This window comes from Bubalus kerabau, chromosome 13 (genome assembly GCF_029407905.1).
Source record: "Bubalus kerabau isolate K-KA32 ecotype Philippines breed swamp buffalo chromosome 13, PCC_UOA_SB_1v2, whole genome shotgun sequence".
NCBI lineage: Eukaryota > Metazoa > Chordata > Mammalia > Artiodactyla > Bovidae > Bubalus > Bubalus kerabau.
The window spans coordinates 78,709,293-78,732,854 of NC_073636.1; the positions used below are offsets into that span (position 1 = coordinate 78,709,293).

The 23,562-nt window shown below is 52.7% G+C and overlaps 1 protein-coding gene across 4 annotated transcripts in view; it reads left to right on the plus strand.

Moving 5' to 3' along the window:
• Positions 1–22,790, plus strand: part of SLC9A8 (solute carrier family 9 member A8) — a 71,995-nt gene extending 49,205 nt beyond the window's left edge. For 2 of the 4 annotated variants that reach the window (XM_055545279.1, XM_055545282.1), the window contains exons 10-16: positions 1,396–1,501; positions 8,222–8,338; positions 11,008–11,090; positions 13,975–14,086; positions 17,214–17,434; positions 19,512–19,658; positions 20,591–22,790. In XM_055545279.1, coding sequence (XP_055401254.1) covers positions 1,396–1,501; positions 8,222–8,338; positions 11,008–11,090; positions 13,975–14,086; positions 17,214–17,434; positions 19,512–19,658; positions 20,591–20,701 — 897 coding nt within the window. In that variant the 3' untranslated portion in view covers positions 20,702–22,790. The other 2 variants (XM_055545280.1, XM_055545281.1) reach the window with 2 other exon arrangements.
• Positions 22,791–23,562: the final 772 nt, after the last annotated feature.

The following is a 23,562-nucleotide window of genomic DNA, read 5'->3' on the forward strand; positions in this document are numbered from 1 at the left end:
TCTCATCATTTTCTCCAGTTCCTTAAGGGGACCAATTGTAGTCTAAAGTCATATTTAAGGAGGATTTTTATGCTTAGTTTTGGTTTGAAGAGCACTTTAAACTCAAGGATTTTAAAATTTAACATGTGAAATGTAGCATGTCACTTTTCAAAGCTTAAAAAACATGTACACGGTTGAATATCAGGTCTGATTTTGGGGTCTTCTCAGTTCCCAGAGTATGAAAACCGCATTCAGATGAATTTCATTTTCCGCTGTCTCACTTTTCACATTAAGAAAACTGGAAATTAATTTCCTTTGAAAATGTCAAATTGAGCACATCTCTACCCCACTGAAAGTATTTATCTGGATGAATCAGGAAAGAGGCTTTCAAAATGAGCTCCATCGAAGTTATTCGCACTGATTTTGTGGCTTAACGACCCACAAGCTCTTCCAGCCAGAGAAACAAAGAAACTTGTTAAGGCCGCTGACACCTCTATTGCTGTAGAAAATGCCGTGTTTAAGACAGGAACAGGCACCAGACCATTTCTGTGTGTGTGCCTGAGCCAGGGAGATGGCCACCTGGCCTTCCTCCACGAGCAGTCTGTCTCACAGACGGCCAGAAGAGCTGCTTCTGCCTCAGACAGGCACGTGTGTCTGCTGTCCTGTTAAATTTTCCCTTCAGTTCCTACGTCCAGAAGTCTCAAGGTGCTGTTGAGTCGGCTGACAGCTTCTCATATTGTACCAATAAACAGAATGGAAAAGAAGACTTTTTCCAGTTCAGTGTTTTCCTCTGCATTTATCTCTTTCTTTAGAAGGGTGGAGGAGGGGGAGAGCCTCTACCTTAATGAAGCCGAGTAGACGGGTGCCAGCACAGGCCTGCGAATGACAGTAGAGCACGTAGGAGACTCTCCTTTCACAGGAGCATGGGTTTATAAAGGTCCAGGGACAGGAGAGAAGGTCCCGCAGTAGCGCACTGATGCCCACGGTTCTGGAGACCCCGTAGTGACCTCGTTTGATGGAGCAGGAGGCGTGGAAGGGGGACGCGGTGCTGGAGGCGACCTGGGAGAGTGGGCTGTGCTCAGGCTGTCTGCTGGCCCAGCTCTGCCCCCGCTGCTCCCAGGCCCTCCAAGTCAGCATTTCCAAATGAATTGACTTGGGTGACTTTAATGTTCCCCGTTGGCTTGTGTCAGGAATTTACATCTTTCAGTATTTTGTCAGATTCCCTTCCTTAAAACAAGAGTCCTCCCTACAGAGGAAAAAGTCTGTAATGACAGATTTTTCACTCGTTACCTTGGGTGTTCCCACATCTTTGTATCCAGTGTTTACCCTTTCTATTTGGAAGGCCATGGTTTTGTGACTTCTCTAGATCACCCATAAGGGTCCTTGGGTTCTTTTTCCTTGACAGTTGTCATTTACGTGCTAAAGCACATTGACTTGAGGAAAACACCTTCCTTGGAGTTTGGCATGATGATCATCTTTGCCTACCTTCCATATGGGCTCGCAGAAGGGATCTCGCTGTCGGGTAAGTAATGGAGAGTGTTGAAATGCTGGGGCACTTTGTCCTGCCTGGTTAAAGAGCTTCTGTCGCTTGGGTCACTCTCAGTCACACGACACAGCTCAGAAGAGCTCGAGCAATGAACAGGGCTTCCTGGATCTCTAGGGAGAATCTGGATTTAGACCCGGCTGGGTGCAGGGACTCAGTGTTCCCGTGGTCACCTTTTTCTCTTTACTGCCATCTTGTAGCAGAGATCAAAATACCTCTTCCAAGGTTGCCTCTTTCTCAAAGCAAGCCCTCTGCAAGGCCTTCACTTGAAGCATGGGGTCTGACTTCCAGGGGCAGTCACCAGGCGCTGTCACCCACTGATCTGCACTCTTTCACTGTGGTTTTGCCTTTTCCAGAATATAAATGTCATATGAAGGGAATCATGTAGTATGTAGTCTTTTGTGACTTATCTTTTTCAGCTATCATAATCTTCTTGAGAGACACCACATTTTTGCTGTATCCATAGTTTATACATTCTTACTGAGCTGTTTTTTCCATTCACCATCCGAAGGACATTTGGGGTTTTCCAGATTTTGACTGTTAATGTGTATATGTCTGTTAATCTTGGATAAACACGTAGAAGTAAAGCTGCCTGGCTTTACGGTAGGTGTATCCTCTACTTTATCAGAGACTGCCAGGCGTTTTACAGAGGATTGGGCCGTTTTGCATTCCCACCAGAGTGTATGGGAAAGTTTCGGCTGCTTCACGTCCTCACCAACACTTTAGTTTAATTTTAAAAGCTGGCCGTGCTGATACCGGTATGTGGCAGTTTGATTTTGGTGCGCCTCGACATAGTTTGCCTCGTGTTCCTCTTGGGATTTCTTGAACTAAATGGGTTTATAGTTTATGTAAAGTTTATGGCTTTTATCAAATTTAGTACATTTCTATTGGTTTCTTGAAATTTTTTTCTGTTCCTCCTCTGCTGTTGAACAGAGTCCTCTTTGCTTCGGGTCACTGTCTGGTGTCACGCATGGGTTCTCTGTGAGAAGGTCTTGCCAAGGAGGAAAGAGAGAGAGGACTCTGGCCGTTTTCGCTGGAGAAGCTTGTGAGCCTCAGAGTCTCGTTTGTTTTGAACCCCAAGCCAGTTCTCTTGGGTAGTTCCATCCCGGTCTCTGCCGTCGCACTCGCTTATCTTTCGGCTCTTACATGAATACTGCCTGTGAGGCACTTGGCTCTAGTGACTCCCTGTGCTACATGGGCTTTTCTAAACCGTGTCCCACCCTCCTTGAGAGGAACACTGAGTACCTGTTGGCAAACATACATTTCATGCATCCTTTGGAAATTTGTGATTAAAATGAAGGGATGTTTTTCTTGTCCTTTCTTCAGAGAGGCAGTGTTTTCTGTTTGTAGGGGTTTCATTTCCTTAGAAACTTCTGCTCTGTACGCTAATGGGGCCAAAGAGAGCCCATGCAAGCCAAGAACATGCTCGTTCACCTCTGAGTAACAGGCTGACTCTGTCCACGCTCTGTGGGTGGGATGTTTGTCACGCAGGGTTTTCAGAGAAGAGGGGATCGGCCTGTTACTGTAAAAGCAGCAACGGGAAGGGTGACTTCAGTGCTGCCCCCCTTTCTCTTTGTGCTCTGCTCTTCCGTCGCCGAGGTCACCAGGACCACCAAGCAGCACACTCGCCCTGTGTAAATCTGTGTGTTCAGAACACGGCGATTAAGGGCGCCAGACAGACCTGGTGGAATCCTACCCCACCTTTCATTAGCTGCGTGATCTCAGACAGCAGACTTGAGGTGGACATGATAATACAAGTGTCCCCCGGACTTCCCTGGTGGCGCAGTAGGTAAGAATCTGCCTGCTAACTCGGGACATGGGTTCAGTCCCTGGTCCAGGAAGATTCCGCGTGCCTCAGAGCAGCTAAGCCCGTGTGCCACAGTTACTGAACCCGAGCTCTAGAACCCGTGAGCTGCAAACTGCTGAGCCCAAGTTCCACAACTGCTGAAGCCCGGATGCTCTAGGGTCCGCGAGCTGCAGCTGCTGAAGCCAGAGCACCTGGAGCCTGTGCACGCAGCGAGGAGTCGTCCCCGCGAAGGAACAGAGACACAGTGCAGCCGTAGATCAGTAACTTTTTAAAAAAGAAGTGATGTGAAAAAGAGAAATCAGAGTGACGTAATAGAGCAGCAGGGGGGCAGGAGCATCCCAAGGCGGGGGGTCAGGAAGCTGTCCTCGAAGTGGTGCCGTGGGGCTGAGACCCATGTGGCGAGAGGGAGCTGGCCGCCAGGGAGGCCACAGGAGGCGCCAGGGAAGGCGGGTCGGCAGCAGATGCTGAGGGTCCCAGGTGGTGGGGGTGGGGTGGGGGGTGCTGGACTCGCTCCAGGAAGAGCAGGAAGACTGGGTCTGGGCCAGAGGGGCAAAGGCTCCGACCCGCACAGGGTTCTTAGACCTGGAAATGAGTTGGGATTCTGTTATACAGGCAAAGCTAAGTGTTGAAGGACTTTTTAAAAACCGCTGTGCTAGGAATACATGCCATATCTGTAATATGACCCTGTTTATTACTTTTTAGAGATAGATAAACTTTACGACAGCACATGGTAAAGGAGCTGGCAGTCTGCACGTCCAGCTGTTAATAGAAGTTGCCTGTGGGCAGGCGGTGTGAATGGAGAGTCTCTTGTTTGACTGTTTACCTCTGAGTCCGGATCTTATAGTGCAATATGTTTCTGATTGGGTCACCAGCAAAACTGCCTGGGGCTTGACTCGGCCTTGGCCTTCAGGAAGCGCAGTGTGTTTTACCCACAGTAAAGGTCAGTGCAGCAGAAATTACACACGGTACTCTTTCAACTCATGCCTTTTGGGCTTGAATCCCTTTAGTCCTCAATTACATTCGAAGCCATGGGTTTGAGACTAGAAACGGATTTCCTCCCACCTCCCTCCCTCTCTCCCTCCCTCCTGTGAGGCTGATCATTGGCTGCACCTCGGTCCACTTCCGTAAATGCTGCCTTCTGAAAGAAGTGAACACGTCGGGATTCTTCATTCCAGGTCATGTTTTAAGTTCCCAGGTCTTTTATTTCCAGGACAGACGGCTGGCACCGTCTTCCCCTTCAGTATCTTTGAGCAGCTGCAGTGGGTGAGGGTCTTCTGGGGGTGACATCATCCAGGCTTAGGGAGGGCGCGCGAGCTGACCCTGGGGCTTTGGCACCCACTGCTGACCCTGACTCTCCTTCAGCCCCCGGAACTTGGGAGTTCCCCTGACTCCAGACTGGATTGGCATGGGTCATGGCTGGCTGTCCACCCTTTTCTTGGCCAGAGAGCCCATTTCTATATGGTCCAAATTCAGCCCCCAAATGGGGTTTATCTGTTTAGAAAGTTTCAAACATTTGAGTTAGTTGATGTTATTAGAAGTTGGATGATGTCTGGGAATTCCTGGAGGTCCAGGGGCTAGGACCCAGTGTTTGCACTGCAGGGGTGTGGGTTTCAATACATGGTGGAAACCTAGATCCACAGGCTGTACGGTGCAGCCAGAGGGAAAACGCTGGAAGGTTTCCTAAGAAGCAGCTTTCTGGCATCCCTCAAAAACCAGAAGGAGACGAAGACTGGTCGGCACTCGGCCCCGTCCACACAGCTGCTGTCATCCCTTTGCAGATGGGCCTGTGCCTTCTTCCTACACGTGCCACACACCCACTTACTGTTGTTATCTTTGTTTTTATTGTCTGGCCCCTGAATTAGGGTTTCCAACCCCTGGCCTAGTACACCAGACTCATGGGGCCAGCCTGACCCTTTCTGCACTGAGCCTGTCTCCTTATTTCCCAGGGGGCAGTGGCCTCAGTCCCAAGGGAGCTTCCACATTTTGCTGTCAGATATGACTTCCTGGAGCCTTGGACTTTCTGCAAAGTCAAAGTATTAGGCACTCAATTCAGTTCAGTCGCTCAGTCTTATCTGACTCTTTGCGACCCCATGAACCGTAGCACGCCAGGCCTCCCTGTCCATCACCAACTGCCGGAGTCCACCCAGACCCATGTCCATTGAGTCGGTGATACCACCCAGCCATCTCATCCTCTGTCGTCCCCTTCTCCTCCTGCTCTCAATCTTTCCCAGCATCAGGGTCTTTTCAAATGAGTCAGCTCTTTGCATCAGGTGGCCAAAGTATTGGAGTTTCAGCTTCAACATCAGTCCTTCCAATGAACACCCAGGACTGATCTCCTTCAGAATGGAATGGTTGGATCTCCTTGCAGTCCAAGGGACTCTCAAGAGTCTTCTCCAACACCACAATCCAAAAGCATCAATTCTTCGGCACTCAGCTTTCTTCACAGTCCAGCTGTCACATCCATACATGACTACTGGAAAAACCGTTGCCTTGACTAGACGGACCTTTGTTGGCAAAGTAATGTCTCTGCTTTTTGATATGCTGTCTAGGTTGGTCATAACTTTCCTTCCAAGGAGTAAGCATCTTTTAATTTCATGGCTGCAGTCACCATCTGCAGTGATTTTGGAGCCCAGAAAAATCAAGTGTCACTGTTTCCACTGTTTCCCCATCTATTAGTTGCTCATTTGTCTCCAACTCTGCAATCCCATGGACTGTAGCCCACCAGGCTCCTGTGTCCGTGGAATTCTCCGGGCAAGAATACTGGAGTGGGTAGTCATTCCCTTTTCCAGGGGATCCTCCTGATCCACAGATCAGATCCAGGTCTCCTGCACTGCAGGCAGACTCTTTACCATCTGAGCCACCAGGGAAGCCCAAGTGGGAGGCTTTCTGGAGCGGCTGTTTAATGTCAGGCCTCCCGAGGGTTGTGACAACCTTTGTCTGTGGGCAGAATGACAACATGGGCGCAAGCCCACTCCTGTCACAATTTACGTGGTTGTGATTCACAGTTTACATGGTTCAGGCTCCTCTGGGGTTGACTTTTCCTTCAGGGTAAGAACCCCGAAGTCTCAGCTTTGCAGTGAATATGCAGTGAACCCTTCTTGAAGCTGGCTAGCAAAACAAAGCCCTTTGAGAGCCCAGACCCAGAACCGTCTAGCACTGGATCGAGCTGAAGAAAAAGAGACCCTTGGGACAGTTGCACAGAAACTGAAGCGAGCTGTGCCGCGCGCCCGGCCGCGGCGGTTCTGGGCTGTGCCTCTGTCACCTCACGTTGCCGGTGGCGTCCGTGGTTTGGGTGCAGAGTCAGAAAGAAGCTCTCCCGGTGCTCGCCTGCAGGAACTTACCAAGAGGAGCAGATGAACCGAGGGGACAGTTGGAGGGTTGAGGTCGTGCTTTATCTAGTGGGGCAGAGGCTCAGAGCGGCTCCTGACTGCCAGAGGCTCGCCATTGCTCTGAAGTCGCCAGTAAGGAAGTCTGCTGCCCTCTCCTCTCCCTTCTCCAAGCTCGTCAGGTGTGGCTCATGGGCAGCGTTGCTGGAATTTCCCAGCCCGGCCTCCTTTTGGAGCAAAAAGGAAAAAGACAAGAATTTGCTGTTTTCCTAAAAGGGCCAGGGGATGAAATGTTCCAGCTTGTGCTCTCTCTCTGGCCAGCAAATACCTTTTCGGTGCCACAAAGAGTGGGGTTTTCCTATATTTTGTAAACTGTCATTTATACAGCAAGCTTACCGGTTGAAACATCTCCAGTGCAGTTCTGTGTTTTTCACTCATTTTTAACTGGAAAGTTAGCTGGTAATCTGTTTCTACAAAATGGCAGAAGTGAGTTAAGTTTTTGCTTATAGACTTTGACTTGGAATTCATGTATCTTGGCAGCTTGTTTAAAGGCTTTGTAAAAATCTCAGCTTATGTACATGAAATAAACACCTCTTTGCTGCTGCCTCAGCAAGAAAACACGGAGAGGAAACCCTGTGTTAAGTGGCTTCAGCAGTGATTAGGGCAGTGGACAGAAGCTGAAACTCACATGCTCAGAGCACAAGAAAAGTTGTAGATGCTCTCATGGAGACCGTTAAAGAAAAAAGACGTCACTTAGAAAAAAAAAGAAAAACATCTTTCTTTTCATATTATAAGGTTAATTCATGGTGACTGTGGGAAAATTAAAAATTACAGTACGACAGGGACTTCCCTGGTGGTCCAGTGGTTAAGAATCTGCCTTGCAATGCAGGAGACCTGGGTTCGATCCCTGATTGGGGAAGTTAGATCCCACGTGCCACTAAGCAACTGAGCCCATGCACTGCAAGTACTGAGCCTGCGTGCCTTAACGCGAGGGTCTGTGTGCCACAACAGAAGGTCCACACGATGCACTGAAGGTCCTAGGGGCCACAGCTAAGTCCCGATGCAGCCAAATAAAGACATGCTTTTTAAAAAATTAAAGTACAGCAAAGTAAAAATCCACCTATTCTTTATACCCAGATTCTTATGTCCCCTTTCTGCCCCAAGAATGATACCTGCCCCCCTTCTACCCACTGATGACAAGGACGGTGCACGCCTGCTCTGCCCTGGTCTCGTGAGGGGCACTTGACGTGGCTTCTCTTCATTACCCTCCTAAGAGTTCCATGGGCAGGCACTATGAGTCCCGCTGTACAGTTGAGAACACTGAGGCTTGGGAGGGAAAGAGACTTGACCCAAGGTCACCCAGCTGGTAATGAAACTGCCAGAGAGCTGGGCCCGTAACATTTCTCTGGGAAGCCTCAGGTATTATTTCTTCTCCTTTTTTAAAACACCTAATACTAGAGGCTGCGGGGACTTGTAGGAAGTGTGAGACATGATTTGCGTGTCACATGGCAGGTGCTTTTCTGCTCTGTTCATGGCTGTGCGCTTCGCCCCTCTGTCCCTCTCCAGGCATCATGGCCATCCTGTTCTCCGGCATTGTGATGTCTCACTACACACACCACAACCTGTCCCCGGTCACCCAGATCCTCATGCAGCAAACCCTGCGGACCGTGGCCTTCTTATGCGGTGAGTTCGGCCTCTGTGGTCCCATGCGGGCCTCCCAGAGCTGCTTGTCCTTCCTTTCTCTGTTCTAGGAGTCCCTTGAGATCTTCCCTGGCAGAAGAGGCAGCAGAATCCCTCAGGGCCAGATACCGCACTCCCTTATTTTTTGTTAGTTCCTCTGGCTTTCACATTCCATAAAGAGTTCTAATACCTAACAGGTGGAATTTTTGAATCCTATAACTTTAAAACCAAAATAATGAGAACTGCTATAATTATGAACATTTGAGATGCGTACATTTACAATATGTGAAAGTGACATTTCCAAAAATCTGTTCCTTGGAACTGAGATTTACAAGAGTTAGGTGAAAAAAAGACTCCATGGGACTTCCGTGATGGTCCAGTGGTTAAGACTCCATGCTTCCACTACACGGGATGAGGTTCGATCCCTGGTTGGGAAAGTTCCACATGCTTTGGGGTACAGCCAAAAATTGAAAAAAACTCCATAGTCAAAAAAGAGTTTGGGAAATCCTGGGGTAAATAAAGTTTAACAGGGACTTCCCTAGTGGTTCAGACCACTTTCGCAGGGGACTTGGGTGAGATCCCTGGTCAAGGAACTAAGATCTTCATGTCGCCCAGCAACTCAGTGGATACACCGCAACTAGAGAGCTCATGCACCGCAACTCAGGATCCTCACCATGCAGTGAGGAGATCACGAGCCACAGCTGAGACTTGACTCAGCCAGGGAAATAAATATATAAATAAGTATTTTGAAAAAATAAAGTTTAACAAGTTTCCGAACTGTGAGACTTTTCAGCTAACAAGCATTGTGAATCTCTACGAGAGAGAGAGTTAGAGCATTTCCCAGAATGTCCCAAGTATTTCTTGGTTCACAAGTCTCTTGAAGGACGTGTCGGGCCAATCCTGCATTAGAGGAGGGGTCAGGGCCACACTGACGTTCCTCTCCAGCAGTCTCAGTGTGGCACCGACTGATGAAACCTGGACCCTCCCAAGTTTATACCTGGGAGTGAAGGCCCGCGAGTGACGCCCCTGCTTGTCATCGTCAGCACCACCCCTGGCATTTCTAAGGGCCATCTCATATCCAAGCAGTAATTCCGTACTGTCACGGGCTAGGGGTCAAGGGCAAGCTGTACAGAGACTTCATTCCACAGACAGGGAGGCTCAGGTCCAGTGGCTTGAGCACTATCTCGTAGCTAAGAACTGAGTCTGGAAGCTGGTCTGTCCCTTCCTAGCCCAGTGGGTATTGTTTGCACAGCACTTTTCTCTGAAAGTCATGGCCAACGACTCTGAGTCTCACCACAAAGAAATGTAAAGCAAAACATCCGTCAGATTCTATTTTGAACCCATCAGATTTTAAATTTGGTGATTCCCCACGTCTGGCATGAATGTATAGAAAATAGGCCCTGTTGATGGGCATGTACATTGGTGCCATCTTTTTAGGAGAGTCATTTGCAGCATCAGTCAGAATTTCAGAGGCACATGTTCTTTGGACCCAGTGATTCTACCATCAGGAATTTAGCTTGTGCACAGGGGTATTTGCAGTTGCTTTTTCTTTGGGGAAGATCGAGGGAGGTGCGCCCAGAAGTATGGGATCCTAGTTCCCAACCAGGCGTGGAACCTGAGCCCCTGCATTTGAAGCATGGAGTCAACCATGGTCCCGCAGGGAAGTCCCTGTTGTAGGTTTCTGAATACTAGAAATAGAATCAATCTAAATATCCATCACGGATTCATTTTTAACCATGACTTATCCACATAATTGTATTCATGCTACCAGAGAACAGCATTACCTAGATTGGAATGTTTTCTAAATGAGCTGATTTCAAAAGGTGACAAAAATATTTGATAAGAAAAACATTCAAGGAGGAGAAGGATACGTATACTGTCCAGCTTGTAGGCTTGTTTGAAAGGGATACACATTTGAAGAAGGAAAAATAAACACCATTGCTAAATGTTTTAAAACAGCCTTGATGTTTTATGATGTTCAGCTTTTAAAATAGAGTCTTTGTCTCCATGGCTCCAGCACTCTTCTGGAGGATGTCACAATCTAAGCAGGGAGCCTAGTGCTAGAAATTTATAAGGTGCTTTTTCTTAGGATACACAAGTGGCTGCTTGTACAGCAAGAGTAAATGTCAGCTTCTCTTGATTTGTGGAGGGGAGCCAAGAGTTGAAACGTATCTCTTCCTGCAAATCTGGCAGGGTGTAAGCCTTCTAAACTTGTGGTGGCCTTAAATATGTGAAGTCAGTGGGCTTTGTCCGCTCTGGCAAAGAAGTTGACAAAGGGCCCTTTCACACTGGTCATGTGGTGTCTGCAGCCACTTTGCTCTGAATTTCTGCCACTTTGCTGCATTCAGGATCCTTGCTAATCACAGTGTTCAGCAAATGGACAGATTCATATATTGATCTTTGTCCCCGGGTGGGAAAGTATTTATTGGCATGGGTATTTGACAGCTGGCTCATTAAATTAGGAGATTCTGAATAGCAAGCACATGTTGCTTGTTGTGATAGGGAAAAAAAAGAGAATCAAAGGACAAGCTTGACCAGGAATTTCCAAAAAATAAGCAAAGTGTTATACTGGATTCTGATTGACTTCTGAAATGTTTGTTTGCATAACGAGCCCATCCTGTCTTGGAAGAAAATAGTTGAGGCTGAATAATCCATTCTTTGGTTTGTTTCAGAAACATGTGTGTTTGCATTTCTTGGCCTGTCCATTTTTAGTTTCCCTCACAAGTTTGAAATTTCCTTTGTCATCTGGTGCATAGTAAGTATTTTCCTTGTTTTTTTATTTAATGACTTATTTGTAGATCAATAACCACATATTCTGGATTCATTTATGTAACTGTTAACTGGTCATAGTTAACAGCTACATAGACAACCTCTGTTGCAAGTTTCTTTTCGTTAAAAAATCATAAACATACAATAAATGGGAAAGGGTGAAATCAAATAAATATCCCAAGAAAATAATTTTTGCTTGGTTTTTAATTTTACGTGACCTGTTGCATTGTATAGTTGCTAAGTCATGTCAGACTCTTTGCAACCCCATGGACTGTAGCTTGCCAGGCTCTTCTGTCCATGGAATTTCCCAGGCAAGAACTGGAGTGGGCTGCCATTTCCTTCTCCAGGGGATTTTTCTGAGCCAGGGATCAAAGCTGGGTCTCCTGCATTGGCAGGCGATTCTTTACCATCTGAGCCACCAGGGAAGCCCCGAATTGTTACAATCTTCTTCAGAAATTATCAGTTATTTTGGGTCTTCCCTGATAGCCCAGTGGTTAAGACTGCACGCTTCCACTGCAGGGGGCACGGGTTTGATCGCTGGTTGGGGAACTAAGATCCCACGTACTGTGTGGAGTGGGACACACGTGTGTGCACACACACAAAATACAAGTTTTTAATGTTAGATGGGGAAAGCAGATTTCAGAATTGAATGTGTAATTGATTATAACCATGTAAAAGCAGTATGCCTAGAAAAAAAAATCTGTAAGAAAATATACCAAATATTCACAGTGGTTGGCAAACGGGATGATTTTCTTTTTCTTTTCTGCTTTTTTTGGATGATTATAATGAATATACCGAATTCTTACTATGGTTTCCTTCTTATATGTCCATTTATAAGAGTGACTTTGGACACTTGTTCAAGGTAAAGATTCCAGGGCCCTTCCGTCCTCTGGAGATTCATCCTGAGGCATCATCATCCCCAGTGATTCTTACCATCAAGTAGACTTGGGAAAGTGTTACAACTGGACAGGAGAGGGGTGCTGGCAGTAGAAGACGAATTAAGATATGCCTTTAAGAAAGGAAAATAGAAGTTTAATGATTTGAATTAAAATCAGATTTGGGAAACGGGAGAAAAACAAATGTTTCAGCATTTGAAAGAAAGGCCCAGCTCCCCTCAGGCATCTGATGAAAGTGGCCTCAGTGGTGAGCGTTCAGGCATCTTGCCTCGTGTCCCAGGCCCCTCGCCTGTGGCCTTCCTGAGGCTCTGCTCCCTCCCTGTGAACCCAAGGTCCTCCTGCTGAGTCATACTCCAGCCCGAATTGGGTCTCTGTATTGTCTTTTTAGATCCTCTGTTAAGACACTTGCAAAGCACACCTTGTTGAGTTAGTGTAATTCATCCTGAGTTAACTTTTATTACCAACTCCACTTAACAAGACCCAGATATTGAGAGGCAGGCTTTTTTTTTTTTTTTAAATCACTGTCACCTACCATGTGCAGACCAGTGAGGCCTTCCTCCTGTTTGCATATCGGGAACCTGAGGCAGAGAGGATAAGGAGCCCGTGGAAGATAGATGTTTTTCTTTTTGCAGTCTGGGTGCTTCTGCCTTAGTCAGCACGACCTCATGGCTTTTGTTACTGTTATCTGTCCTCCAGACGCACGACAAGAGAACAGGAGCCCAAGTCTTTTACAGCAAGTCTGATGGCCTCTAGTGTGGTCACTGGGTGGAAGAGGCCAGTTTGGTCACACCTGGAACACAGACCTGGGGGTGGAGGACTCGCCCTCAGAGGGTGAAACAGGGACGTGGCAATCTCAGCCATGGGCCAGGAGGGAAAGAGAAACGAAGTGGGTGCCTGGGATGGTGACTCAGTTTCCCCCTAGCACCTGCTCAGTCTGGCCCTGCTGCCCCTGGAGGCGGCCCGTGCCATTCAGATGGAACACCTTAGGCCCACTCAGCAGTCAAGGGCGTGGGCACTGGGCGCTGAGCCAGGCTTGGGGGACTTGGCTCCACCACTTCCTGCCTGTGTCAGCTTGGACCAGTTACTTCATACTTAATCTTTCTGTCTCGGTTTCCTTGTCTCTAAAACAGAGACAGTAATACCTACCTCATAAGACCTTTGGAAGGATGGAAATTGAATGAGATAATGCATATAAGATCTTTAGAACATTGTCTGGCATGTAAGTGTTAGGTGATTGGGGGCAATTATTGTTAACTTGACTTTCCAGGACACACAGTCCAAAGCATCCTCAATTCATGCTGGTTAAAAGGACAAACTTTGATTCCCCATAATATAATTTATGGCTATATTGTTCTGTTCAAGTTAGTGGTAGTGAGAACCAGGATGGAGGAAAGAGAAGAAAATTAATAAGTAGTTCTAAAAAGCCACTCAGATAAGATTTGGACTTTACATAATCCTATATTTTGTTAAAATTGACCTGCCTTTGGAGATGGCTAGGATCTGGCAGGGTGTATGTGACCTCCTTTTAGAACCTACCTGCATATTCCTTGTGCTCAGGGAGCAGCATTTACGGGCATGGGTAGGCCGTCTTCCCTCCTTTCCCCGGGGAGTGGGGCCCTGATGGAAGAGGCAGGAGCACCTTGTCTGTCTCCCCAGAGCTAGCCCATCCCACAGCCGGGAACCTTCGGAGGCGCCAGGTGGCCCTTAAATTAATCCCTCTTGGTGTTGCTGAAGCCGTCATTGATACCTTGTTAGTCCTCTCTTTCTGACAGTAGAATCATAACATACAGAGCTTTATTCCTTGCCACACATAGAAACTGGCATCCCCGCGTCTCTGCCTAGCACCAACTTCATGTCTTTGATGACAGAGAGATGCTGCCTTTATCACGGGTGTGTTAGCAGGTCTGTGTTCATCTCAATAAGCTTGAAGAACCGGAGGTTTCCGTGTAAGACTCCATCTGTTGCTGTTTGCAGGTACTTGTGCTGTTTGGCAGAGCCGTGAACATTTTCCCCCTCTCCTACCTCCTGAATTTCTTCCGTGATCATAAAATCACCCCGAAGATGATGTTCATCATGTGGTTCAGCGGTAAGTCCAGTCTCAAGTGAGCCGTAGGGCCTTTTGGAGAGTGGACGCAGCTGTCCCCGGAGTCTTTCCAAACTGAGGGGTCCTCATCAGCCCTCAAAATCCACGCAAGGCCCTTCACGGGCAGCACCCCTCCCCACAGCGCCCCCAGCGGGGGTGTGTGTCTGCCCCACAGACGGGGAGACCCAGGTCTAAGGGCAGAGGGCTTGTTGGGGGTCGAGCTACCTGGGGGCAGGGCCCCCTCCACCCCCCTGTTCCGAGGGGCCCCAGGGGGCAGGGCTGGGGTTTGCCCACCCCCCTCCACCCCCCTGTTGTGAGGGGCCCCGGGGGCAGGGCCGGGGTTTGCCCACCCCCCTCCGCCCCCCTGTTCCGAGGGGCCCCGGGGGGCAGGGCCAGGGTTTGCCCACCCCCCTCCGCCCCCCTGTTCCGAGGGGCCCCGGGGGGCAGGGCCAGGGTTTGCCCACCCCCCTCCGCCCCCCTGTTCCGAGGGGCCCCGGGGGGCAGGGCCAGGGTTTGCCCACCCCCCTCCGCCCCCCTGTTCCGAGGGGCCCCGGGGGGCAGGGCCAGGGTTTGCCCACCCCCCTCCGCCCCCCTGTTCCGAGGGGCCCCGGGGGGCAGGGCCAGGGTTTGCCCACCCCCCTCCGCCCCCCTGTTCCGAGGGGCCCCGGGGGGCAGGGCCAGGGTTTGCCCACCTCCGTCCGCCCCCCTGTTCCGAGGGCGGCAGCACATGCTGTGCATGGCGTCGTCGCTCTACCTGCACGCTGTCCAGGCTGAAGAGACAAGGGGCTCAAATACTTTGAAGTTAACTTTATTATTTATGTATTTATGTTTCGGCCACACTGGGTCTTCGTTGCTGCTCACGGGCTTTCTTTAGTTGGGGGGTGAGGGCTTCTCATTATGGTGGTGTCTCTTGTTGCTGAGCGCAGGCTTTAGGTCTGGCATGTTCCAGGACCTGGGATCAAAACTCAGGTCTCTTGCATTGGCAGGAGGATTCTTAACCACTGAACCACCAGGGAAGTCTAGGAGCTCAAAATTAAAAGGTTAAAGTTCAAACCTTTTTGTACCTCAGGCTAGATTTGGATTTTTTTTTTTTATTCAGTCACTAAGTTCTGATAGTTTATTTGACCATTTCAGCTGCTCTTCAGTCTCATTCCCCTTTAGTAAAGGATGGATAAATAAATCTTTGGCTCCTAAAGCACCAGATCTGTAGACATTTTTAAATTTACTTATTTCTTTGTGGGTTCAGGGTATAGCAATATGCTTTATAGGCTGTTTTCTATCCAACAGCGTATCTGTACATTCCTTGAAGATTTCTTTTTCAAAAGATCTTGTTTAAAGTATATGTGTGTGTGTGTGTGTGTGTGTGGAAGACATGCAGATAGATACTTTTTTCTTAAATCCTTTTTGCCAGTGAGGGGAAAAAAAATTGTAAGGGAGTTAGTTGATCCAAGGTCTTCAAAATCCCCCTCTAAAAAAATCTAAGAAATGTATGAGGCATTTTCCAGTTACGTGAGCTCTTTGGGGTTAGGGACGCGTGGAGAGAGACCTCTAAGGGATATGGGGGTGGTTTAAACTGGGAGGCATCCTGGTTCTAGGCATTCTGAGGCCGTCCAGACCTTCTCAGTCTGGGGCTCCTTCCTCCCCAGCCTGCGTTGACCTAGGCTCCCCGCTTCCTCTTCTCTGGCCTCTGGGCCCGCCCTGGCCTCCCTCCTCTCCCCAGGGGTCTCCCCTCTCCCTGCACCAGCACCTCAGTCCCATCAGCCCCCCCAGGACTCCCTCTCAGACCCGCCTCATCTCTTGGGCCCTCACAAGCCCACCTGTCCTGTGGCCTCAAATTCCCACCCTCTCCAAGCTGGTTCCTCTGACCCGGCCTTTCCTCTGATCCAGACCGCAGTGTCTGCATCCTCCTTGGGTGTCATGGAGCCCTTGTGAGCTCATTGTCTAGGATTGAACCTACCTTCCTGCCCAACCTACTTGTTTTCCAGCAGCCCCCTTTCTTCCGCAAGAGACAATAACTTGTTTTATAGCAGAGGTGTGGCCCCTCGGCTTGCTGTGTGCACATGCTGTCCTGTGCCAAGGCATTTCATCCTCAGCCACCGTCAGGGCAGCCCTGCCATGTCTGGTTCCTCGGCCCGGCCTGGGAGGCTGCGGGGACAGACGGGGCCGGGCTGAGCCCAGGAGCCAGACTCCTGACTGTGTGCCCGGTGCACTGGGCATCCTCCGGGCCCTTCCCGGGCTAGCCACACTTCCACTCTCCTGGGACCTGCTGCTTCCACTCCCCTGTCTCTCTGAGATCCACCCTTTGCTCCTCTCTGCTGTGTCCCCGTGTCAGGTCCAGGCTGTAGCAGCCGGCCGGGATCGCGCTGTGATGCGCCAGCCACCCCGTCTGGGTCAGATCCTGTCCATGTGCTCCGCCCTCCCGCTCCTCCCCGCCCTGCTCCTTAGGGCCCTCACCCTCCCTTGAGTCCTTCTTTGGTGTCTCTGTTCCCAGCCACTCAGGGAGCTCCTGTTCCCGCTCCAGGGCACCAGGAACTTTCTAGTGAGAACTTGCCATTTCTCAGCACATTCATGCCCCAGTCCAGCCAGCAGGCTCCTGGGGACCAAAGCAGGAAATCAGGGGGAGGCTCCCCCGTGGTTCCCCGCGCGCAGGCGCAGCATCCTCGGGCCCAGCGGGCACTGGACGGATGGTATCCTGGGCTGTTGCCCATGGAGCATGGACCCTGGGAGGACATTTCCTCCGCAGCCCCGGCCCCTCTTCTGTGTGCCATGAGCATGTCAGGACCAGCTCTGGGGGCTTCCTGTAGGGCTCCGATGAGGTTGCGCACGCGGAACACAGCCCCCCCCCCCCAGCCCCCCACCACAGGGAGGGCTCTTCTGTACCAGCGTGAGCACCGGGCGGGATGAATCCCCACCACGATGCACCTGGCGCCGCCCGGCTGGGACAGGGCCCCTCACCTTGCCCGGCCGCCCGCTGTGTGAAGCGGGGGGGGAGGGGGGGGGTGTCTCCCAGGCCCCGTGTTTGCGCCCCCTCTCCTCACCACCCCGCGCCACACGGGCTGAGTCTGTGCGCTCCGGTGGACCCAGAGCCCCCGAGAACCATGGCGGCCCCCGCCCCCTCCCTGTCGCCCAGGCCTGCGGGGTGCCATCCCCTACGCCCTGAGCCTCCACCTGGACCTGGAGCCCATGGAGAAGCGGCAGCTCATCGGCACCACCACCATCATCATCGTGCTCTTCACCATCCTGCTGCTGGGTGGCAGCACCATGCCGCTCATCCGCCTCGTGGACATCGAGGGCGCCAAGGCGCGCCGCCGGGGCCGCAAGGACGTCAACCTCAGCAAGACCGAGAAGATGGTCAGTGCCGGGCGGGCCAGGCGGCGAGGGCAGGGGGTCCCTGCATACCGCCAGGGAACGCAGGGGCGAGACACGCTCTGAGGGTGTACACGCGCACATGGTGTATGCACACTTGAGCTGTGTACACATCAGCTTCCCACACCAAGGAGGAGGTTGGACTCAGGGTCTGAAACCTGGCTCTTTGGGGTGGGTTGTCTGCCAGACTTGCGGAAACCCCAGAGGTGGTGATGTGTAGGTGGCAGCCAGACCTGAACCCCCTCTCAGGGTCTCCCAGTAGCGCCCTCCCCCCCCCAGTAACAGGCCCACCCCCTCGGCCAGGACTGGAGGGATGTTTGAGAGTCACCAAATGACAGAATCACCTCACTCCCCAGCATTTAGTTGAAGCCTCCTCTTGGGGCGTGAGAGGAGGAAGGCTCTCACAGTGGTTGGGAGGATCGGGTGAGCACACACTCTGCCCCGGACAGGAGAGGGCCTGATTTGGGGCTGGGGGTGTTCAGGGCAAGTTGCAGTGAGCCCAAGGCCCCCAGACCCCTGCTCGCCCCTGCCTCCTCCAAGCCCCTGTGCCCGGAGTCACTGAGGTGGTGTCTTTCCTGCCTGTGTTTCCCTCAGCCTGGGTGCAGAGCCCTGGCTGGTGGGGGGGGGGGGCGGGGGGGGTCACGCCTTCCTGCACCGCCCTCTGCTCTGTACACACATTTCCAGAAACACATCATTTTCTAGTTCGCTTATCCCAGGCCGTCAGTAACTTGACTTAGTCATGGAAGGCACAGAAGTCCTCAGCCGGAAGATGGGGAAAGGATGTGCCTACGTGTCACTTAGCAGAGTCCAGCCAGTCTGGGGGGACCTTGGCCTCCAGTCTCTGCCCAGGGCCTCTGCAGCCAGGGTTGTGCCTGGTGGCACCTCCAGGTGACCTCAGGCTCACAGAGCACCCCACCCTCTCAGCAGCCCTTCTCCCCACCCGCTCCTCCACTGTGTTGTCTGCTTTTAACCAAAGCCTAAGTGTAGGTTCTCAGACCTTTTAGTGGGGGTCATAATTAGTGGAGGGCTCCAGGGTCTTGCGGGTCTGGGGCAGGGGCCCAAAGATTTTGCATTTCTAACCCATTGCCAGGAACTGCAGCCGCATTTGGCCAAGCCCAGCTCAAATAGAACCAGGATGTGCACTCGGAGGGGAAGCAGCTGCCGTGCGGGGCTTGTTTGCTGCGGTGCCTGTGCTTTGTGTGGACTGCCTTGAGTCTCCCTGATAACCTGCAGGAAGCAGGTGGTCACCGTTCGTGATCCCCACTTTGCAGATGAGAGCACTGAGGCACACAGAGGCCAGAGCACAGCTGAGGTCCCACAGACTCTTAACCACACTTGCCACCCCCAGTCTTCAAGGTGGGGGTTCCTGGACCAGCCGCATCAGTGGGAGCTCATTAGAAATGCAAATTCTTGGGTCCCGTCCTAGACCTGCTGAATCAGGAGCTGCAGGAGGGCCTAGTGAGCCCTGTGTTCTATGGCTCCCCAAGTTCCAGGCAGTTCTGGCGGTGGCCCCAGTGTGAGAAGCACTGCGCCCTCCCTCTCTCCCACCTCCTATGCCTGGGGGCACTGTGCTTGGGGACAGGGGTGCAAAACTGCCTTTGGTGGCCCCTGCAGAGGGTGGGTGGTCCTTCTGCACCTCCCTCTCCAGGTCCCATCAGGATTGTTCCTTCTGCCCTCTCTCCACTTGACCAGCAAACTCCCCACAGTGGGCCACTGCAGGCAAAAAGCAACAGCAGCCGCCTCCTTGTTCAGTTCACCGGAACAGAGACAGCCCAGAACGGCTCCCGGTCCTGACTGCACAGGACAGGCAGCCAGAGAACTTACAGGCCGAGCCCCAGCCCCGAGCTGCTGACTTAGTCACCATCTGACTTCCCTGGGTGTCCACCGTGTTCCTGCACACCTTCCTGCCGCCCTTCGGGCCCCCAGGAGGCCCGTGGCTGCTGCAGTTAGGGTTGAAGACCCAGGGGCCCGGGGCACAGGCCTGAGAGCTAGGCTGGGTGGTGTGTGGGCTTTCCGGCAGGGTCAGCTGATGCCTCCTAGGCTACCTCTGCTCCCCCTGCAGGGCAACACCGTCGAGTCAGAGCACTTGTCGGAGCTCACAGAGGAGGAGTACGAGGCCCACTACATCAGACGGCAGGACCTCAAAGGCTTCCTGTGGCTCGACGCCAAGTACCTGAACCCCTTCTTCACGCGGCGGCTGACCCAGGAGGTGGGATGCAGGCTAGGGACCGGAGCGGGGTGGGCAGGGAAGGCCCATGTGCCAGGTGGGGTGGGGGTGTCCTCCCACTCAGCTTTCTCTCCTTTCCAGCGTTGACCGCTGGATACGCTTGTGGGGCTGGGCATCTGCTGTCTCTCCTCTGCTGCCTTACTTAGTGCTAGTTTAATAATAGGCTTCTTGACACAGTTTGGTTTCCCTGGATGGTAGACTTGGGATATTGATCAGCTTCTGAACCTGGCTGAGGAATCTCAGCCCTGCTGTGGCCCGAGGCTCAGGGCTTTGGCTCCATCCATCCCTCCGGGCACCACTGGCCTCTGGGTGACCAGGAGTGACGCCCGTCTCGGGCCAGCTTGGGCCTGCTCTACTCAAACGGTCACCCGCCTGTGTAGGCCGGGGCTGGGGGTTCCCCCAGCGGCGGCTCCGCTCTGGTTCTGAGCCCCGCCTTCCTCCTGCAGCGTCAGGGTGCCTTCAGCACGTGAGCTCTCAGTGGGAGCCAGGCGCTGCGCCAGGCCTTCTCCATGATGGCGTAATTTCCTTCTCCCACCAGCCCACGCGGCAGACGCAGTGAGCTGCCTCACCTGATAGCCAGGGAGGCTGAGGCCCAGAGAGGTGGCGTCCCCGTCCTGGGGTCACACAGCCAGTGTGGGGCAGAGCTGAGAGCAGAGCCCAGGTGTGTCTGATTGCGGAGGCCAGGTTTGTTTTTTTTTAACATCGTGCCATCCTGCCGCCTCCTGTTCGGAGTGAAACCTTCCGTTACTTCTGCCCACAAAGAAAAATCTCAGCCTGCCCTTAATCAGTTAACACTTTGAAGTTGCCCGTGCGCCCTGCCTGCCACAAGGCACAAAGCAGCTGTCCCTCCCTGCCTTGCCCCTGCCCCTGCGCCTGACCCACTGACAAGGGGCTTGCCCCGTCTCCCGCCCCAGGACCTCCACCACGGGCGCATCCAGATGAAAACGCTGACCAACAAGTGGTATGAAGAGGTGCGCCAGGGCCCTTCGGGCTCGGAGGACGATGACGAGCAGGAGCTGCTGTGACCGAGCGACGCCCGGGAAGGACCCCCGCAAGGCCCCCAGGCGCGCGCACAGGCAGCTCTCCGCTCTTCAGGGCGGACAGAAGGAGGGTGACACCCGGGCCGGGGTCATCCCAGCCCAGGACTGCGCACACTCGGGGCCGGCCGGCTGCCTCCTGCGCCCCCTCCCCGATCCTCACTGGACCTGTCCGCGGCCCGCAGACTGGAGGGGCCCCGTGCAGGTAGATTTTTCGTGGTGCTTCCGGAGCCAGGGAGCAGCCATCTGTCCGACGAGGTGCCCGAGAGGACCCGCCGTGCGGGGTGTTTCGGGAGCGCGGTGAGCAGTCGCCGCAGTCCCTGGCCGCTGCCTTCATCACGGAGCCCTTCCCTGCTGGGTGGGCGTCGGGACCCCCGGGGCCGCAGCCGGCCGCCGCTTCCCTGCTCCTCATCACGGTGCCGCTGGCCTCCGCAGCAGCAGCTCTCATCCAGGCGGCAGGCTCAGAACCCTCGGACCCTCGCCCGACCCTTAGTGATGTTGCTCGCGCTCCGTGAGAAAGAGAAACCGAGTGACCTTTTTTGTTATGCCTCCGACTGGCACCTCACAGGCTGTCCCCCCGGGCGGCAGGCGGCTCCCGCCTTCTCTGGGAATGCTGTGAATGTTTACACTGGAACCGCGCGGGCACAGGCCTTCGAGCCCTTGGAAGCTGCAGCCCTGGTTGGGGGGTGAGTGAGCCTCTCTGCAAGGTCAGAGCGCCCTCTGGAGGGGAAACCTGGAGGCGCGGGGTTTATGCGGGCCAGCAGCTGCTATCTTAATTCAGTTTAAATTCATTCACTTTGACGGAGCAGTGAGAGCCTAGCAGTGGTCCTTTTTTGCCCAGGCCCCTTTCCCTGGGCTCCGCCCGCGGTTTACCCGCTGCGCCGTCAGCTCATCAGCATCTCTTCTTTCCCGCTCCCTGTTCTCTGCCATCTTGGGTCCTGTTTGTCCTCCCTGGACCCCCTCCCGGGACTCCCGTGGCCTGGAGCCGGATACATCGGCTCCTCACCCGCCATGCCGGAGCAGCTACGGCTACCGGGACTCACTCACAGGGCCTTTCCACACACGCAGCACGGTGGTCCGGCCCCTGGGCCATGTCAAGGGGTGAGCTGCCCATCATGACCAGATGACTGGAGTTACTGACTTACCCGCATCCACCCCCCTCACCGGCCCTTTAACACGTCTCTACCTGCTTGCTCTGTGCATCCCCAGGCCAACAGCAATTTCTGTATGTGGCTCAGGGTACTCGGCACCCCCTGGGGTGGTGTACTTCATCGCGAGCACATCCCTGGCTCTGCTGGGGACCCGGTGGGCCGGCGTGGACCTTGGGCTGGCAGCAGAGCTGTCTCCGTCTTTTCCGCCCCAGGCAGGGTGGCTCAGGGTGCGAGGAGGGACGGGCCTCAGGACCTTCCAGGACTCGCGTGCCCTGTGCAAGGCTGGACCCCCGCCCTCACCCCTCCCCTTTCCCCAGAAGTGTAGGTGTGAAGCCAGGCAGGCAGGCAGGCAGCCCGTGGCTTCCTTTTTGGGCATGAAAAGTAAATCTGTACTTGATTGCTAAAAGGTGATCACTTCCTTTTGTCAGGTCCCACGTTAACCTCATAATTTGAGCCAAATAGGATTATTTTACTTCACCCAATCTCCCCACTGGAAGATTAATGCCAGGTTTGATTCTGGTCTCCATCATTTCCGGTTTCTTTTTAGTGGAAAACTAAAAGTTCAAGCGGAGGGGACCTTGGTTTGTACATGGGGTGGGGGGAGGGCAGCAGGGCTCAGAGACCGGATCGTCCTCTCATTCTTCAGTTCATCAGTAACGTGCTCCCCCTGCCCGCCTTGAAATTCAGTCAGATCTTGAGGTGTAAGTTACATTGTAAATTCAATAGCCTGCCAGAAAAGAGTGTTTTTTGGTTGTGAGTTCATAGACAATGGAAACAGGTTCTTCTCAGTTCATTGTGCGCTTGGTCACCAAGTCTCACCTGGCCTCCCACTTTTAGCTGAGACTTGAGAAGGACGTTAAGTAGAGAAGCACGTGAGGGGCTTGGCCGTGTGCAGGTGCTTGCCGGGGAACCTTTCCTGGTCTGGACGGCACCAGCCTGGACCTTCCGTGAGCCGCTGCTGCCCTCTGCTGGCCGAGTCGAGGTTCCGCAGTGTGGGAGAGCAGCCCGCGAGGATGCGGGGAGCCAGTGTGCCTCAGCTGCTGCCGGTTCACCTTTGCGTAGGCCAGAGCTGGTGGAGAGGTTTTTCTGGTGGACTTCTTTCAGCTGTCATTGCCTGAGAATCAAAAACTGTGGTCTACCTTTACCGTTCCTGGGGCTTCCCTGGTGGCTCAGCTGGTAACGAATCCACCTGCAATGGGGGAGACCTGGGTTGGATCCCTGGGTTGGGAAGATCCCTTGGAGAAAGGAACAGGCTACCCACTCCAGTATTCTGGCCTGGAGAATTCCATGGACTGTATGTATAGTCCATGGGGTCACAAAGAGTCAGACACAACTGAGCGACTTTGACTTTGTCTTTACCGTTCCTAATAGTTCTGTTGTTTGGGGCAGTAAATGCTTAGAAGATTTTTTAAAGCCCAGCATAACTATAACTTCCCACGTACTTCCTTTTAGGTCCAGGACATGGGACAGGAGATCTATAGCACACAGAGAAGGCAATGACTAGAGAGAGGTGAAGGCTGCAGAGTCAGTGAGTGCCTCTGAGGAAGGTGGTCAGTCAGCCAGTGAACTCTGAAGACATGCTGTCTTGGGGAGTTCTGCAGCAGTAAGCCCACACCCCAAGGCACCCCGAGCACCCCTGTGGTTGTAGGACCCCTGGGAACAACTGTACTTGGAGGTTTGGGGTGTGAGGCCTTACAG